Source organism: Capricornis sumatraensis, chromosome 2, assembly GCF_032405125.1.
Source record: "Capricornis sumatraensis isolate serow.1 chromosome 2, serow.2, whole genome shotgun sequence".
In the NCBI taxonomy this organism is placed as follows: domain Eukaryota; kingdom Metazoa; phylum Chordata; class Mammalia; order Artiodactyla; family Bovidae; genus Capricornis; species Capricornis sumatraensis.
In genome coordinates this window covers 108,333,763-108,353,620 of record NC_091070.1, presented here as the reverse complement: position 1 = coordinate 108,353,620, position 19,858 = coordinate 108,333,763, and the positions used below count along the sequence as shown (strand labels likewise).

The 19,858-nt window shown below is 37.3% G+C and overlaps 1 protein-coding gene across 4 annotated transcripts in view; it reads left to right on the top strand.

Moving 5' to 3' along the window:
• The window catches only part of UAP1 (UDP-N-acetylglucosamine pyrophosphorylase 1), a 32,003-nt gene extending 12,752 nt beyond the window's left edge, over nt 1-19,251 (top strand). For 2 of the 4 annotated variants that reach the window (XM_068963659.1, XM_068963660.1), the window contains 8 exons: nt 1,031-1,235; nt 3,469-3,644; nt 4,936-5,108; nt 10,428-10,621; nt 11,743-11,883; nt 12,540-12,728; nt 17,606-17,672; nt 18,700-19,251. In XM_068963659.1, the coding sequence (XP_068819760.1) occupies nt 1,031-1,235; nt 3,469-3,644; nt 4,936-5,108; nt 10,428-10,621; nt 11,743-11,883; nt 12,540-12,728; nt 17,606-17,672; nt 18,700-18,792 (1,238 nt within the window). In that variant the 3' untranslated portion in view covers nt 18,793-19,251. Of the gene's footprint in view, nt 1-1,030; nt 1,236-3,468; nt 3,645-4,935; nt 5,109-10,427; nt 10,622-11,742; nt 11,884-12,539; nt 12,729-14,064; nt 14,116-17,605; nt 17,673-18,699 lie in introns of all 4 variants that reach the window. The other 2 variants (XM_068963658.1, XM_068963657.1) reach the window with 2 other exon arrangements.
• Nucleotides 19,252-19,858: the final 607 nt, after the last annotated feature.

The window sequence follows — 19,858 nt, the reverse complement described above, 5'->3', positions numbered from 1 at the left end:
AAGCATAGCTTTATCACATTTGACCTTTTACAGCTTTTCTAGCTTCTGAGAGATCCGCTCTATATTTTACCTCTTCCCACAGGTTATTCTACCTTCTGGTGCTGAAACTGTCCACCTAGAGAGATGAGGTAGTTCCTAGAAATGGTATATGGCAAGATTTTATTTTTGTTTTTTTTTTCAAATCTAAACTGAGAGCCTCTGTCTTTTAATACCATTTTTAGTTTTATTGTTTCACTTGCAGTTTCACAAGAACTCTGTGTTTCACATCCTTCTGAGCTGCCCATTTAAAAAAAAGGCATTTTAAACAATTTTATTGAAGTATAATTACATGCAATAAAATGCACTAGTTTTATGAGTTTTTAAAAAATTTATACATCCTTAAAACTACCGCCCCAATCAAAATATATAATATTTCCATCATCCCACAGAGTGTCCTAATGCCCTTTGGCAGGCACGTTCCCTAAGCTCATTCAGTTGAGTTTGGTTTCATACCTGGGTATCCTGACATCAGAGCCTAGCTTCTTAACCATTGTTCTGCACTGCTTCCCCAACTCAGGATTTCTTGTCTTTCCATTTACTGGATGGCAGTTTGTCTAGTATATTTACATGCCAATTGATTAATCAGTTATTATTGATTGATTTATAGGCTGGGGGGTAACTTAATAGCATCATCATTCATCCTGAAGTCTGGGGATCTTCTATCCTTTTTCTTTACCTGCCGCAACTAGTAAGTTGTCAGGTGCTTATAAAACATTTGCAGCGTCTCTTGGTCTTTGCCTTCCAACCTTATCAGAATAACAATTATTGGTTCATTACAGTATATTATTAATTATCTGGTGTTTGTTTGGATTATATAAACTTCATTTTTTAATAATAAAATGTTTTTATTAACAATGTAGTCATCCATGATTACTTGTGAATTCCTTGTTCTTTATGGCTTATGCAGTTAGGGTGACCCTTTGCAGCTACCTTTCTATGTGTAACCCTAAAGTGTTGAATTATAGAATGATACAAGTGTTTTCTTTTTTAGGACTTTTCCAGATTTCTCAGAACAAAGTGGCAGTTCTTCTTCTAGCTGGTGGGCAGGGGACAAGACTTGGTGTTGCATATCCCAAGGGGATGTATGATGTTGGTTTGCCATCCCATAAGACACTTTTTCAGATTCAAGCAGAGCGTATCCTGAAGCTTCAGCAGTTAGCTGAAAAATATCATGGCAACAAATGCATCATTCCATGGTAAGATATCTCTCATTATTCATAGCAACAAATGCATCATTCCATGGTAAGATATCTCTCATTATGGGAGAGTGTCTGAACATATAGTGGCTTATAATATTTAAAATGCATATATACTTTATTCATAAGCAGAGGTATTTCCTGTTACTACAGGTTTTCTTGGGAGCTGTACTTTATATGTTAAAATCAATATGTATTATAGCTAGGTAGATAATCACTATAGCCTTAATGAGCAGTATATATTTATTTCGAACTTTAACCCCTACCTGAGTGCTTTTGGATCCTCAGAGGGTTCTCTCAGTCTGTAAACTTCATACTGATAGGTAGTTTGTCTGTGTACAGAGTTTGATTGAAAATCAGTTTCCCTCTGAAATTTGGAGGCATTGGTCTATTGTTCCAGTGTTGCTTTTGAGAGATCTGTTGCCATTCTGATTCTCAGTCTTTTTTTCTCCCTTTTTCCTCTGAAAGCATTTGGAGTCTCTTCTTATCTTTAGTAATTGAAATTTCATGATGATGTATGGATCTGTTTCCAGTCACTGCTGTGGGTACTCAGTGGGTTCTCTCACTCTAGAAACTCATGTCCTTAAATATTGGGTTATCTTGTCCTCCTGAAACCCCACCCTTTTGCCCCCGCCCCCTCCCTCACCCCAAACAAAACCAAACCAAACCTGAAAGCCTCACTGATTTCTCTGCTGTGGGCCAAACTTGGATTCTGTCTCTGCTTGTATGCCAACTCCCCAGGGCCTATCTCAGCCATTGTTCATCTTCTGGACACCAGGAGATTATGAGAATTCTGCTCTGTTTTTTAAAAGGTTTTGATTTAGCTCTTGAATCTGTTTCTCAGAGCAGCTTTGGAAGTTGTCCTGTTTTGAGGGGGAAACCAGCTGTTTGTTTGGAACCTGAAGTCACTAATCTTGTTATTTTAGCCCCAGGAGACTAACAAAAGCTCTGCTGGTTTCTCTGTCCTGCCTGGTCCAAGCTCAGATTCCTTGCCACTGGCCTTTGCCCCAGATCAGCAAATACCCCCAGGAAAAGGCATATCTGAAGGTCTCCTTTGAAAGATTCTCACTATCTTAAATTTTAAGTTCTAATCCATGTTGCTTTTGTAGCTCTCTGATGCCTTTAAAAATAGGCTTTTTATAATTGCCTCAGCTTTTCTAGTTCTTAAGAAGGGTATTGGCCAGTTGTGAACTTTTTTGTGTGTTTTTTTTTCATCTTGGTTCCCTTGGGGACTTTTGAGGGACATCTGTGTTTTAAGTGGCCAAAATTCTACTTACAAGCCTTAGTCTCCCAACTTTCATGTTGGATTTTCTTCTCTTTCTTTCTCCTCACAACTCAGAGTTTATTTTTCTTATGTGAAACAGTTTAGTCCCTTTTCATTTGAATCATGATGCCCAAAGTTTCTGTGCCCAGGGTTCAAATATCCAGGATAATTTGTTAATCAGGCAGATACTGACTGTCCTGGGAAATTTTACAGTTTTCTTCATTTTTGCATTTAACAGGTATTACGTGAGTACCTGCCTCTAGGTGCTGGGAATATATCAGTAACCAAAACAGATAAAAATCCCTACTTACACATAGTTTACATTTAGCTATTGTAGTCAATAATTACAATTTTAGATAGAATTTTTTTCTCTTTTACTACATTGGCATGGGTTGGATTTTTGTGACAACAGAGTGTATACTTATACTTTTATGATTGTAAATAAAGGGTGTGCAGAGCCCAGATGTCATTTCAAAATTTTAGTAAAAAGAACCATAAGAGGTAATTAGAATGTATTGCATTTATGCCTTTATCCCTTTTATTAGAATAGGAGAGATTTTGACTTAGACTTTACTTTTCACAGAGTTCTGAAATGTTTTCTTGAGCCTCTCTGTTGCAGGTTCTCTGTTACAGGAGATGTGTTTAAATATTGTAAAATAACAGAGTTATTTTACAGCTCAAGCAGCAGGACTTTATTAAAACAGGCAGCAGATAGTATACTCCGGAGACATGGGAGCAGGCCAGCCCCCAAGGAGAGGCCACAGATTTATTTTATGCATAAAGATTAATGAAGTTGCTAGAAGAAATTCCCATTGGGTAGCAACTAATACTGCCTTATTCAGGAAAGGGATGAAGGAAGTGAAAACAATAAACAGTGCTCTCAAAAATTTTCTTTTTCTTAGGAGATAAACTATTTTCCCCTAATTCACATAGCATTATTGCTTAGAAGATCTGCTTTTCTCTTGCAAGGTATATAATGACCAGTGGGAGAACAATGGAATCTACAAAGGAGTTCTTCACAAAGCACAAGTACTTTGGTTTAAAGAAAGAGAATGTAATCTTTTTCCAGCAGGGAATGCTGCCTGCTATGAGTTTTGATGGGAAAATTATTTTGGAAGAGAAGAATAAGGTTTCTATGGCTCCAGGTTTGTAACTGTGCTTAATTGTGAATAGAAATAGACTTAACACAATTCATTAACGTTTTTTGTTTTTGAAGTATGGTTGATTTACACAGTGTAGCTCATTAAGTTTTGAATTTTTTCACTATGGTGATTTTGATGTCAAAAATTAATATTTTGCTTAATATAATTAAATTTGTCAGTGATTTAAAAAAACGGAAATGCCCATGGGTGAAATGAATATGCTTTTATACTTCCTGTGCTCTTGACAGCAATTTGAGCATCATTCAGAGTATTTATTCTCTTTACTCAGTATTTTATATACAGTATTGTTCATAGCCTCATTACTTATCATAGTGAAAAATTGGAAAGCATCTGCTGTTTAAAAAATGAGGCTAGATTATAGTTTATCTGTAGCATTCATTCTTAAACAGTATTAAAATAATCATTTGTAGATATCAAAAGACAAAGTGAAATAGTTTCAGTAGGTTAAGTAAGAGAATGGAAAATACAGAACTCACAGATTCTCATCTGTGTGACTCACTTCTTGGAGAAAAGGGTGAAAGGAAATAAAAAATAGTATTTACAGTGATGGTCTGCAGATGTAGACTTTTATTTCATCTCAACTGTTTTTTTTTTTTTTTTACCCCTACTTAATTCTTTTTAATTAATGGAAGAGTTTACTATTTTTAGGTTAGTTTTGTGCAGCTGTCTAATTTTTTTTGTCATCATTTAGGCTGTAACTGAGGCTGTTATGGAAGAAGTATATTAAAGCAGCACTAAAAATAGATGGAGAAAGAAGAGGCTTTGACCTGTATTTAATTTAAATCACCACAGACCTTCATATTAATCTGCTTTCTTAACGAATCATTTGGTATAGATGGTCATATATTTTTATTATTGAGGTGTATGAAATCGGCAGTGTTCGGGCTGTAAATACAGAGCTAATTTGAATCATGCAAATAAAACTAGAAATGTTATAAAATAATCATTGCCTGGTAAAGAATTTTATGGTTCACTGTGTATTGTGGGACAGATTGTTAAAAGGACTGAGTTAGAAGTATGTTCTTAAGGATTGCCTAGTCTTATATTAATAATGTTATTCTCTGTATTCTTATGGTAAATTATCTCAAAATCACATAGTATAACTTTTGACCGCTGAATCCTTTCTTATGGATACTCAGTTTTTGTTGGCCCTGTCATGTAAAACTGGTTTTTAGAGAGCTTCTGCTCTGTTTAGAAACATTGAGCTATCTTTGAGTTACCTTCATAATGAGTTTTGGTTTGCTACTAACAGGCAATTTTTTTTTTTTTCCAGATGGGAATGGTGGTCTTTATCGGGCTCTTGCAGCCCAGAATATTGTGGAGGATATGGAACGAAGAGGCATTTGGAGCATTCATGTCTATTGTGTTGACAACATATTAGTAAAAGTGGCAGACCCACGGTTTATTGGATTTTGCATTCAGAAAGGAGCAGACTGTGGAGCAAAGGTAATGCCTTTCTCAACTGTAATGAGGCGTTTTGTCGTCTTTCTCTTGTCAGTATATATGTTCCAGGAGTCAAGCTAGACTTTTTAGGGTGATGTGGATATTTTAGGACCATTCATCTTCTAAAGTAGCTGAAATGTCCCATACCTACTTCTTTAATTTGCAGTGTTTGATTCTATAAATAATGGTGTATGCTTAGTTTATCACAAGTAAGAGTTTACAGTATGTGAGGATGATTTGTAAGTACCTGGGAAAGTGAATGGTCATCACTGGGTCTGGGATGGACTTAATAATACCAAGTTGTTGGATTCATTAATATCAAGTTTCTTCCTATGGCAAAGTTACTGGAGTAGTAAGTAAAAGAAATATGGTAGAAATGGCACATGAAGACTTCAGCAAGGCATTTGACAAGGTAACTCATGACAGTCCTGCGCGTAAAGATGGAAATATGCAGACTGGGGCGAAGGGAGGTTGCAGAGATTAAATAACTGCTTGAGTGACGACAAACATACTGATACTGAAATAGAGTGAGGTTTGTAATGCCATATAACAAGACTGTCCTTGCCATAGTAATTTTTAGCATTTTTTTCCTTAGTTGCATAGATGATAATATAAGAGACTTGACTTTGTGACATGAAAGGCCTTAATAATACTTTTGGAAGATTTTAAAATGCTAATGTAAATATTACTTTTCCTGGAAATCTGTAAAGGTATCAGGTCTCACTGAATTAAAGTATAACACAGTTCTCATCAAAGTTCCAATGAGACTATACTGGGGACATTTGAAAAAATTGTTGTAAAGTTTAGAAGAAACATATAAAGACGACCAGGAAAATGTTGAAAAAATGATAATTAGGAAGGAAGAGTGTTAACAATCTATCAGCTATTAAAATGGGTTGTAAATAAAAAGTAACTAGGAGTGTAGTCCTGAAACCAGAATAGAATGACAGAATAATGGAACAGATAATCAGAAACAAACTCACATATATAAGAATGTACTGTATACAAAGATGGCATTTCAAATCATTGCAGGGAGATTAATGGGGAACTGGCTTAAAATAAACTAAGGTGCTCATATCAAAATTGATTTCAAATGGATTACAAAATGAAAAAACATAAAACAGTGAAAAAACATAGAAGAAAGTTAAAAATAATTTTATTTATTTACTGCAGTTAGTTGATTTTACAGTATTGTTGGAATAATTTTGTAATCAACATGAAGGGGGAACCTTTCTGCCAAAAGCGAAAGCCATGTATAGGTTTCTGACAAAAGCAAGTTAAGTTACATATAAATTTTAAATATATGAATTTAAAAAGAAGTGCTGCCCTGTTGGTGGGAATGTAAATTGATACAGCCACTATGGAAGACGGTATGGAGATTTCTTAAAAAACTAGGAATAAAACCACCATATGACCCAGCAGTCCCATTCCTAGGCATATACCCTGATGAAACCAAAATTGAAAAAGACACATGTATCCCATTGTTCATTGCAGCACTATTTACAATAGCTAGAACATGGAAGCAACGTAGATGTCCATCGACAGGTGAATGGATAAAGAAATTGTGGTACATATACACAGTGGAGTATTACTCAGCCAGAAAAAGGAACACCTTTGAGTCAGTTTTAGTGAGATGGATGAACCTAGAACTTATTACACAGAGTGAAGTAGGTCAGAAAGAGAAAGATAAATATCGTATTCTAACACATATATACGGAATTTAGAAAAATGGTGCTGAAGAATTTATTTACGGGGCAGCAGTGGAGAAACAGACATAGAGAATAGACTTACGGAGATGGGGAGAGGGGAGGAGAGGGTGAGATGTATGGAAAGTAACATGGAAACTTACATTACCATATGTAAAATAGATAGCCAATGGGAATTTTCTGTATGGCTCAGGAAAGTCAGACAGGGGCTCTGTATCAACCTAGAGGGGTGGGATGGGGCAGGAGATGGGAGGGAGGTTCAAAAGGGAGGGGATATATGTATACCTATGGCTGATTCATGTTGAGGTTTGACAGAAAACAGCAAAATTCTGTAAAGCAATTATCCTTCAATAAAAAATAAATGAAAGAGAGAAAAGAAGTGCTGCCATAAGAGATGTATCTTTGTTTGGAGATTTTCTGTTATAAAGATGCCATTTCAAAATTAATCTACAAATCAATGCAAAGTCATAGAAGCTAAAGTCTTAAATTTGCCAGTATAAGTTTTGAGAGATTAAGCTGAGAGGCCTAATAAGACTCCTCCTGACTCTGAAAATAAAGGGCTTAGTTCACTGATTGAAGATCTCTGTCCCTTTCAGTACTCTATGAGTGTCTGTGCCCTACTGTAAATAGCTGTTGAACTGTAATAGTGCATTGGATTGTACTTGCTGAGGTTTGCTCCACCTCAGAAGATTCTAGGTTTGGCTTTCAGTCCTCCTGCCTGGTCTGGGGTGGGGCTCAGCTCTGAGTGGTTTCAGGGAGCTCTCCACTTTGGAGAGGAGAATGGGGAAGATGAGAAACTGTACTCAGCTGTGCCCTGGCAGGGGCGCCCTCCCCTCCCCTAACAGGAATAGTAGATTAACTTTTTAAAGCTACTCAGCTTTGAAAAGCAAAACAAAACTGTATTTCTGACTTTGTTCCACTTGGTGTCACTCTTCTTTCTAAGATAGAAGCTTAAAATTTTACTGCGCTGAGCTTCAGCATGTGCGTGCTCAGTCGCTCAGGCGTGTCTGACTCTTTGTGACCCCATGGTCTGTAGCCTGCCAGTCTCCTCTGTCCATGGAATTTTCCGGGCAAGAGTACTGGAGTGGGTTGCCATTTCCTTCTCCGACTCAGCTTCAGAATCAATTTTAATTCTAAACGATTAGAGAATGCTGAACCTGGGAGGGACCTCAGAGATCATCTGGTCAACCCCTTTGATCTAGAAGTGAGTTCCAGTACTAAATAAGTTCCAGGCTCTAGGTCCATCATCACATTAGCAGAGGCAGAATTAGAAATGTTTCCCAACTCTTAGTTTTAGTATTATATCACTTTAATAAAGCAGTTCTTTAATTATGTTTTTGCTGGCAGCTCAAAAACCTTTGAATTGGTCTGCTAACTTTTTTGAGTATTCTAATCATACTGGGATGTAAATATAACCATTCTCTCTTTACTGCCGGTGGGTCCTCTAGGACAAATCCGTTCTCAGTCTTCCTGCTTGTTCTGTGTCTAGTATATAATCTAGTGGTCTCTCAATGAATGAATAAATAAATATTCGGATGCAACTGAAATATTAAGAGATTGGTATATGTTAAAAAAATTTAGAGATGTTAGAAACCATTTATTTAATCTGTCTTCCCACCCTTTTAATTTAAAAATCATAGATGTTAAAATATACTTTAAAAAACACCTAAATTAGGGAGTGATTCATAGAGGGTAGTAGAATTCTTTGCAGAGAATTCTCTTTAGTTCTTATTTAACAGTCTCCTGCCTTGGGGAATGAAGTATTTTTAATGAAGTGAGAGCCTTGAGAAAAGACTTAGTGGAGTGGTTTACAAAAGTCCACAGCTGAGAGAGTAGGAATGATTGTTAATTAAAGATAATTTTGTAAAACACTTATAGTAACTTTGAGGTTAAAGTTATTTTGAGCTCAGCTTTTCAGGATTTAACTTGTAGGAAATTAAGAGATCTCTTAATTCTATGCTGCATATGTATTTTACAAATACATATGTATTTTACAAATGCTTTCTTTTGTAGTCTAGACTTTTACAGCATTTGGAGGTTCATGTTGTTATAAAAGCAAACCTTTCACTGGCAGATTAACACTTGGAAAGTAAAGTATGAATATGCTTATTTTTATTTTCCATGGCTGGTCAGGAGTACGGTTATATAGAAGTGATTGGAAAACTAACCTCGTGTGTGTGTGTGTGTGTGTGTATGTGTGTGTGTGTTTATGTGGATAGGAGGAATCTGTTCTAGATGCCCTGTCTACTGAGATACCCACTGTATAGAATGTGAAGTGAGAGGTGGTGATGGCTTGATAGACTGGAATTGGAAATGGGCTCATGATTGGTTTAAATCCTTTTGCTGTATGTTTCTCTCAGTTTTATCCACTTCGGTGGTAGAAGGATCCTTTTCATTGAATACTGTACTCCTTTCAGGGTGGCAAACAGTGAAACTGCACAGCAGGCCTGCGTATGCAGTAGCCCAGCCTCACTGAGGTACACTCAGTGCCTGTGTCTCTAATTGCAGTGTAAACAAAGCACTCAGTAGTGACTTCAGTTGTCTGCAAGGGCCTGACTGGCTGTATTTATTTTATGAAATCAGTTGCTGAAGAAAAGCTTTAATTTCGTTGGAATAATTTCATGTATACTTTGGATAGACTTTTCAAGTTGGGGACAGTTTTTCAAAATACTCTGGAGTATACTGAATTGTTAATAGAACAAGGCAAAACAAATATTTTCAAATCTTTTAATTGTTTGATTCTTCTGCTGGATATTCATCTTGTCTGAGGCTTGAGTTTTCTATTAGTGCATTACATAGGGTTCCTTTATAATTGTATACTTAATTTAGGTCAGTGATATGTAAATAGGGTGGTGGGGTGTCAGAATCACCTGGGAGATTTTTTTTAAAAATTACATACTCTTATGTTTTCCCTCTGATTTTGACTAAACACTTTTCTCTCAGCTCCCTCACTATCCTAGAACCTTTGCTAGATTATCAAATCACTGGTTTTCAGACTTTAAAAAAGCATAGACTCTCTTACTTCAAATAAAACCAAACCTGCAAGACATAAATGTGAGTGGACTTTTCTGGTTCAAGTTGGAGTGGGAGCCCTGTGACCTGCCTGCTCTAACCCTGCTACCAGCTAGCCAAGTGCCTGAAAAATAAGGAATTTGCTCTATTCATGAATGAAAATGAAAGGAACACCATTTTCAAATGAAATAATGACTTGTGCAATATAAAATGAGAGGCAAAATGCCTTACTTCTTTTGTCTTGTGAATCTCAGATAGATTTTGTTTCATTTATTCTCAAAGTAGTTGAGTCTGACTGAGGATCAATTCAATAGTGAAAATATATTAGATGGGGGGATGCAGTTATTCACACTCCAGTGTGATTTCTTCTGGGCCCTATGTGTGTGATGGAATTTCTACTCTGCAGTTTAGTTAGTTGATAAATAGGAGGGAGATAAGTGACCTCTTTCTGAAAAGTAGTCTATCAAATGTAAAGATAGATGATTATCTAAAGATTCCTCTTGATTTTATACCTTAAAGTAAGCAGATCTTGGAAAAAGACAAATCTCCAGCATAGCACCTGATCAGATTTCTCTCTCTACTGTTTTCTTCCTTTGGTGGGTAGGTGGTGGAGAAAACAAACCCTACAGAACCAGTTGGAGTGGTTTGCAGAGTGGATGGAGTATACCAGGTGGTGGAATATAGTGAGATTTCTCTGGCAACAGCTCAGAAGCGAAGCTCAGATGGACGACTGCTGTTCAACGCTGGGAACATTGCCAACCATTTCTTCACTGTGCCATTTCTGAGAGATGTTGTCGAGTATGGGCAAGATGGGGGCTTTTAAAAACTTTATTTATTGTTAATCAGAAGCTAAGTCACCTGAGAAGTAGGAAGAAACTTCAAATCCTTAATTCATCTTCCTTCCTGAGTATCTCCTTTATCAGATAGAAGTTTACTTGACACTGTGGTTGTTTTTAGTAAGCTATATCACCAGGTGCAAATTGTAGCAGCCCTGAGATACCCACTGTATAGAATGTGAAGTGCGTTAACTGTGCATTAACTGGAGTCCAAAGCACTTCTTCCTTTTCTTCTCCTTCCCTCTAACTGTGCTCAGTTCTGGTGAAGAAACGAGTAAGAAAGGCAACACCCCCTCTTTCTACCACAACTGGAAACCTCAAAAGATACACATATCTGCCCTACATCTATGGAATCAGAATTTCTGAAGGTCAATGTAGACATCTGTATTTTTTAAAAAGCTGCCCACGCAATTTAATTTAACTGGTTCTCTCACTAGCATTTAGGAACTAGTAGATTGGAAAGTAAAGGAAAAAGATCTTGAGACCAAGCATGGAAATCAACATAGTGGTGTCAGCTAGTAATAAAGAGTTGTTTTATCCCACCAGATTTTTAAATGAAGGACATTCTCAGTATCTGATTCTTCACTTGATTGCTTTTTGGACATTCAAGATGACTGCCTACTGTTTAAAAAGTTACTAAGCTTTACCTGACAATTTCAGCTCCAGTTCCACAATATTTCCTGCTGTGCTTTTTGTAGCTGTGTTACTAATTCACCCGTAGTAACTATAAATACTCATCTTTTCATCTAACACTTCACAGGATCTCAATTGGGCAAATTGAGGCTGAGAGTGGAACATTTTTATATAAGACATGGAAATTATGGGAGAGATGTTACGAGCTGTGTGTGTGTGTATTTTTTTTTTTTTTTGTAGAGATCATTTGATTTTTTAAAAAAATGAATAGGGAAATCTGTATATTTAATATTTAAATATGAACTAAAATTTAATGAATGCCCTTCCCTTTGAAAGTCTTAGTACTTATTGATGCATTAGCTCCTGAGTGTGATTATCAGATTCTCTGGCATTTTAAATTTGGAAAGTGATTGTCTTTTTTTTTTTTTTTTTCTTTTTTTTCCTCCATAGTATTTATGAACCTCAGTTGCAGCACCATGTGGCTCAAAAGAAGATTCCATTTGTGGATTCCCAGGGACAGTTAATTAAGCCAGACAAACCAAATGGAATAAAGATGGAAAAATTTGTCTTTGATATCTTCCAGTTTGCAAAGTATGTTTCGAATAGCATCAGTAAGATTAAGTATGTCTTGAGATGTTGCTTTTTGCTCTTCTAGGCAGGACACTGTTGAAAACAGTTGACAGCAGGTATGACAGGCATGGTGTTTGACTGTGAGTATGTAGTTTAGATTCATTATTATTCTCTAGTATGAAACCACCAATGCAAGAATATGGTTTGACTTGCCTGTGAGTGCTTTTTAAAAATTTTCAATTATTATATTATCTGGCTCTCCTGAAAACTTGTTAAAGTCTCTTACTTTGGCTGAGAGACAAAAAAGGTTGAGATAGAGAATTGGCCCATTTTGTGGTTAGGAGGCCTTTACTGGCCTATGAGTAAATGTTTCAGTGAGATTGTTTTTAACTTATATTGCTCTTTGTTCTCTTGATTAAAGATCACATTAACTTGAGTTGAGATTTGTGTTATATGTATATTGTTGGGGAAGGAAATAATTTCTCATTTTGTGTGGAGAAGATAATTCCAAATTTATTTCATCCAAGGATGAATGTTATTTCTTTCAGCATTCATTTGAAATTGCTTTAAGAGAGGCTGTAATTGAAGACCAAAGGCTTAGCTACGTGGAGAAAAGTCAGAAGCTGTGTATGCAGTTTGCTTCATAATAAAGCAGTGTTTGTATGGTTTCACTCTAGGAAGTTTGTGGTATATGAAGTATTACGGGAAGATGAGTTTTCCCCGCTAAAGAATGCAGACAGTCAGAATGGGAAGGACAACCCTACTACTGCAAGGCATGCTTTGATGTCCCTCCATCATTGCTGGGTCCTCAATGCAGGGGGCCACTTCATAGATGAAAATGGCTCTCGGCTCCCAGCAATTCCCCGGTAGGTTGATATCTTTGCTTCTTTGTGTGGCTGCCTCCTGTGCTTGTCCTCTTATCTCTGATGTATTCCTAGAACTTTTAAAAGAGCTAAGTATTGTGGCAGTTCATGATGTGAAGTAATGACGGCTTGGCCCCTTTACATGGAGAGCAGTAGCTTTGCTGCTGCTGCTGCTGCTAAGTCGCTTTAGTCGTGTCCGGCTCTGCGACCCCAGAGACGGCAGCCCACCAGGCTCCCCCATCCCTGGGATTCTCCAGGCAAGAACACTGGAGTGGGTTGCCATTTCCTTCTCCAGTGCATGAAAGTGAAAAGTGAAAGTGAAGTCGCTCAGTCGTGTCTGACTCTTAGCGACTCCATGGACTGCAGCCCACCAGGCTCCTCCATCCATGGGATTTTCCAGGCAAGAGTGCTGGAGTGGGGTGCCATTGCCTTCTCCGTTTTTTGGATGCCCCTCTACCATATCAGTGAAATGACTCCTACTGAAGAACGGTCAGAAGGTAGTTCTTTTGCTATGCTACAGGATTAAAGACTATCAGCAGCCACTATGCCACAGGGAAAGAGGATTGATTATTAGGCCCATATATCTGTGGCCTCAAGTGTTATCTACAAACCCCCCACCCCAAAAAACCTGGCACCCACAGGCTGCCTCTGAGACATACGCATACTTCAGTTCTGCTTGTGGAACTTTCAGATCGCAAAGGGAGGTGCCAGGAAGGGATGTGCACGCTACTTACAGTCACTGATATTCAAACCGTTGAAATGTTTAGGATTTTAGAAGTTTAAAAAAAAAGATCTTTGGAGCTATTCAAATATGAGATAAAGTGCTTTTCAGCTGTCTTATATTTTATGATAAAACCTCCCTTGATACTTAGAATTCCCCCTTTCTAAATCATTTGATGTTTCTATACTTTTGTCAAAAACGTTTTGCCATAAAATTTATAATTCTTAAGGGATAAAAAGACTATGCACAAAGTGCTAGAATGCCTTGTTAAATGTTCGAACATTGGGTATTGGAGCTGGGGTTATACCTGTTTTTATTAAGAAGGAGCAGTGGTAGACTGTCTCAGTCCAAGGCCACTTTCAGGCTGTGTCTTGTCAACAGGCTAGCTCTGTGGCATGTCAGATGGTCCTCACGCTTCATCTTTCACCACTGATGTTTTTTTTTTTATTGTTGTGGGTTTTTTTTTGTTTGTTTGTTTTTCCCCCTCAGATCTCCTTTGCCAAGTTTATAATTTACCGTGAATACATGCCTTTCAGTCAAATATATTTTGCAGTTTCACTTCATTTTTATTGTTTGGTTTGTTTCCATTCCCATTAATGCTTATTTATTCCTACATAGCAGTGCTACACATGGAAAGTCAGAGGCCATCACAGCTGATGTCAATCACAAGTAAATATACCAGCCTGCCTGCAGTGCATGGTGGTGGGGCTGTGCTTCCCTCCATACTAACTGGCATTGTAGTGTAGTGCTCTCTGCCTTTTGGTGGTCTGGGGGTGAAGGGTTGAAGCTGTGGTGGGGTTATTGCTTACTTGGTGGCAGGTCTCTTTCTGGATGGCACTAACTCAGAATCTCAGTGCATGCTGGAAAGGGGAGCATGCTTTTCTAAAGACTCTCACCATAGGTATTTTAGCCTGTACTGACAAGTTTACAAGTGAAAGATAAAATCTAGAGCAGATCACAGGCCAAGAAGAACAAATGTGAGTCTGAGTACCCTTTTTAGCATAAGCGTCAGCTGGATAAAAATGATATTCTATGGATGTGTCTTACTGAATTAGATATCTGCTCTCAGTACAAAGGCTAACTGCTCCTGACATACTGGATTGCTCTTAATGTGGAAAAACTATTCTTTTAATTTAGTTTCATAGTAACCGCTCTATTTTTGGTATCTTAATGGTTTTGTCTTAATGGTTGATAATTTTTAGCTAGCAGTAGCATATACCCTCTCTTATTTGGGTACTGATTAAGTTAGAAAAAGCCATTATCTTTATAGCCAAAGAGACAGCTTGATGTCCTTATAACACTTTGAAAGTTATTGGGTTTAGTTTGAATTTAAAATTTTTAGGATAATTTAGGACATGTGTACAGAGCCAAGGATGGCATTTATCTGAGAAATAGAGTAGCAGGGATGTCCATTTCATTGGTGTGTTTTTTCCTGCCTGAGCCCCTCATCCTGACCCTGCAGAGACAAGTCCCTGTGAGTATCAGGTGTTTCCGGGATGTGGCCCTGGACATGAGGAAGTAGACTCAAAGCTGGCTAGTTCTTCGAGCAGCCGTAGGTGACTGTTGCCCCTTGTGCCATGGCAGCTGGGACATAGAGCCTCTTGTCATTTTCTGTCCCATCCATCATTTTTAATATGTGGAAGCAAGCTGCTTTTACAATCTGACAAAATAAAGTTTTGATCCTGAATTTCCGTTTCATTGAAACACAGCTTTCCGTATGTTAAGTGAGATAGCTTCTTAAGTATACAACTGAAAACAACACGGAGCATCTCAGCTAAGATACGAAGTGTTTTAAACGTTATTTAATTCTTGTTTGAGTTCTTTATTTCACACTCCCTCACCCTCATTTACTTCATTTGTAGTCATTTCTTGTATAGTTAAACTGAAATCAAAGTTTGGCCCCAAATGAGATCATGGACTTAGAAATAGGTCTTCCTAAATTCTTAGCACTAAAGGATACCCTCAGTGAATAGAAAAAGATTATTTAAAAATGAGAGATGAAAGGGAAGTATTTTTTATAAAAGTGGGAAGAAGCAGCTTGGAGGTATTCTGAAAGAAGGGAAGGCTGGATGCTAAATTTTGACAAAATGACATTATTTTTTTTTTTTACCTTACACCTGCTCAGCAGTGTTAGCTACCAAAAGGATGCTTGACTAAAGAATAAGGGACAGTTAATTTGCCTATCCCCTGAGATTTTACATTTGGTAATGGTAGCTCCTATCTTTTCTCCTCTCTGGCACCCAGCTTGCTTAGTTTTGTGGGAGATTTCTGTGGTATGGAAGGGAAGTTATATTCAAGTTGGTTACGTGTTCCTTGTTTTCAGAAACATCTTCAGTTAATTACTGGCACACCAAATCCTTTAGGGGCTATATACATCTTATCAATGGAATGGGCCCTCATTTTCCCATCTGGTTTTATGTGACTCCAAGCTGTCCCCAGAGGGTCTGGACCAGACCTCTTGAGCTCTTTTGATAAAATCTGACACATAGCTACATCTCAGGCTGTGGAGACAAGTGCTCCATTTCTTAATTCATCTTTTACTTGAATTAGTCTCCCATCTGTCTACCCTCATAGGTCATTTGTTCATTCAGCCAACAAGCATTTGCAGGCCTGCACACAGACCTTCAGGTACTGAAATCCCAGGGGCTGAAGGAACGTACATAAGAGAAATTAGTCATTTCTTACAACCTCCTGGGAGATTCAAGATGCACATACATTAAAATTAAGTAAATCATCAGACAGTGATGTTGTTTATGTGTTAAATGTGTGATATAAATAGTAATTACCCTAGGAAGCCTGTGACGTATCACATGTTTAATTTATTTGTTTTTATAAGTAAATGAATGAGAACAATCACTGTACAATGCAGTGGTCAAAGGAAAGTTGGGGCTTAAATTAAGTCTTATAGGGTGGGTATGATTTAGATAGTTAAAGGGACCATAGTTTAGAATGACTTGCAATAATCTAAAGTGCCTGTATCTAGCCTGGTTTGACTGGGAAATAGCAGGCAAGTGAGTTGGAGTAGGGTATAGAGTGCCTGGAAGGCTCACTAAATGGTTGTTTGGAGAAAGATTGGGTGTGGCTGACCTCAGAAGGTCTCTGATTTTATTGACCCCACCAAGGCCTCAGACTTACATATTTGGTAAAACAAAGGAGAGCTAATGGTTTGAGGCTGCAAAAGACTAGATTTTTTGTGTGCCCTGTATCTTACTGGCTAAATTCTCAAAATGGTGAAAAATCTCGAGGTTAGTGACTGTAAAGATACTAAAAGCACTTTTAATTGACTTTTGTGTTATGTAATTTAGGAACTCAGTATTGCAAGTGGATGTAAATGTTAAGAGTGTGATCTAGAGGAAGCAAGTGGTGACTTCAGCTTTGCTTTCACTAGGGTGCAGTGAAGGGACTTTGGTAAAAAAGTAACAGTGAAGCTCCTTGAAACATTGAATAAGTCAGCTCAGCTAATCTAGGAGATGTAGGCTGTACTGGGAGATAATCTAACTGACCTTTTAGTCCAATTAGAATTTTCTGCAGTGAAGGAAATGTTCCATATCTGTGCTGTCCAGTTTGGTAGTCGCTACCTGTTCATGGCTACTGAGCACTTGAAATGTGGTTATTATGAATGAGAGACTGAATTTTGAATTAATTTTTAAAATTTTAATTAATCCAAGTTTAAATAACAGTATGTGGCTAGTGGTCATTGTATTGGACAGGGTAGCTTTAGAATGCTGGTCAACATTAGCACCTAACATGCGAGGTTGTGACAAAGATTAAAATGAATTTTGAAGGATTCAAATTGTCTAGCTGTGAGCCTGGAATGCAGTGTGTACTCAATAAATAGTCCTTTCTTTATGAAATTAAAATTTGGAAATGATAAAAAATAGTGTGTACATTAAGGGATAAGTATATCAAGGTTGGTGAAGTATTGTGAAGAGCTACTGGTGATTACTGGCACATATCCCAAGTAGTGCCCTTTGAACCACAATGAGTTTGTATTAACTTACTCCTCAGGAAATTTAGTGATCATGAGGGTAGGAGCTACTCTAATTGTTTAGGAAAATTTTGTTACCTGCAGGCTTCTCAGAGGGAAGTTACAATCTGTATTTTCACTCTGGCAAGCAACATGGGAAGCAAAATCTTCACGTCTGATTTTTTTTCTTAGCTTGAAGGATGCCAATGATGTGCCAATCCAGTGTGAAATCTCTCCTCTTATTTCCTATGCTGGAGAAGTAAGTCTGCTTTATTCTTTTCCCTATTCTTTTAAAAGTAGAATTGTGATACTGTTTTATGTTGAAGTAGAGTTGTCCTTGGGCTTCCATGGTAGCTCAGCTGATAAAGAATCCACCTACAATGCAGGAGGCCTGGGTTTGATCCCTGGGTTGGGAAGACCCCCTGGAGGAGGGCATGGCAACCCACTCAGGTATTCTTGCATGGAGAATGCCATGGACAGAGAAGCCTGGTGGGGTACAGTCCTTGGGGTCCCAAAGAGTTGGACATGACTGAGCAACTAAGCACAGCACAGCACAGAGTTGTCCTTGGAGAAGATACAGCATTTTCCAGTGGGCGTCCCCTGAGGAACTCATCCTGAGAATGAGAAACCTCTTGGAAAATTCCTGGTATGGCTTTGTATCAGTGCCTTAGTTGCCATGAACAGAATGTTTCATGTTTAGTTCATTTTACCTGTATATCGAAATGCAGTGGTCTTTGAAAAATAAGCCTTGCTTTTTAGGTAAATCTTCTGGCTTTTTTCAGTGCAATATAATTTAAAAAAAAATTCTTTTTCAGTGGGTCTACTTTGTTCATATGCTTAGTACTTTCACTTTTAAGACCAGGGGATGTAGGGGTCCTTTTGTTCTAATATGTACAGGGTTTTGTTTTTGTTTCTGGAGATCCTTGTCAGCTTGCTTAGTTCTAGCATCAGAAATAGCCACCTTGTTTAGAATGTTAACTGTTGGATGATGGTTATAGGAAGAATGACTCATTTTATTAACTTTAAATATTATGTTATAATCAGAACACATAATCAGAACACTTTTCCCTCTTTTTGTTATTTGTTTTATGCTTCCATAAATAGGCCATTACCCCAGTTTTAAAAGTAAACTAAATAGAGCTTTTTATTGACTTTTAAGTTTCTATATCTCAATCCAAGTTTTAGCATTCATGCTGTACGTCATTATTACAGCCACTAAGTCCAGCACTGCATGACTTGTGTTGATCAGTGTTCTAACTATGTTTTTATTTCAACCCTTCTTTTAGGGACTAGAAAGTTATGTGGCAGATAAAGAATTTCATGCACCTTTAATCATTGATGAGAATGGAGTCCACGAGCTGGTGAAGAATGGTATATGAGCCAGATACTGAATAAGTTCCACCACAATAAGAATAGCTTTTATTTTTGATAGACTGACTGTGAACCTACAGGGCCTCTCCTGAAATACTCATGTTTGAATATACACAGGCTTTCATTTTGCTTGTTGAACTCTTGTAACTACTACATATTTCATAAGATCCAGATGACTGAACTTCAGAAAGCATTTTTATGATTCACAGCTGATTGAAGATCTTATTTATATTTTTCAATTGTATTTTTTTTCCAAGCTAAGGAAAACATTGGCCATCTTGGAAATTTCTTACAACTTAAGTATAGTCAGGGTGTTCAACATCACTTTACTTGGAGCTGGAAGCATTTGTTTTGAAGTTGTACATAGTAATAATATGTCATTGTACATGTCGAAAGGTTTCTATGGTACTAAAAAGTTTGTTTTATTTTATCAAAAATTAAATTTTTTTAAGAAAATAATTGAACAGTAAAATAAACTTTTCTTCTTGTCTCAAGTGTCATTTGTACTGTGAAGAAATTATTCCATTGGGAAAATATGAAACTTTGGAGAAACTTTGAGATAATACAAGAAAAACCAAAGTAATACTTCTATGACTGCAGTCTTCCAGCTTTTTATTGATTATCTAACTTTGGACTTTATCTTCCTATCACTTTACAATAGTAGCCCTCAGCTAAAGATGGCTTTGCCCTTCTCCAGGACATATTTGGCAGTATCTTAAGACATTTTTTGTTATCATACTGAGAGGGTGAAATGGTAGTACTGGCATCTAATGAATAGAGATCAGGAATAATCTTACCCATCTTACAATGCACAGGACAACCCCCTATAAACAAGAATTAATCTGGCTCAAACTGTAAAGGTTGAAAAACCTTGTTTCATATCACTGCTTTATTCTCTTTTGCTCAAATATTTGGTGACACTTGGAATTTCAAAAGATTGTAATTTTTGCATTTCCTCAGCAAGTTAATCACTAACATCCAGGTTTTTGGTTTGTTGGTTTGCTTTCAGCTAGAGGATTAAAGGGGTTCTGTGGTGGCTTAGCATCTGCCTGCAATGAGGGAAACTTGAGTTCG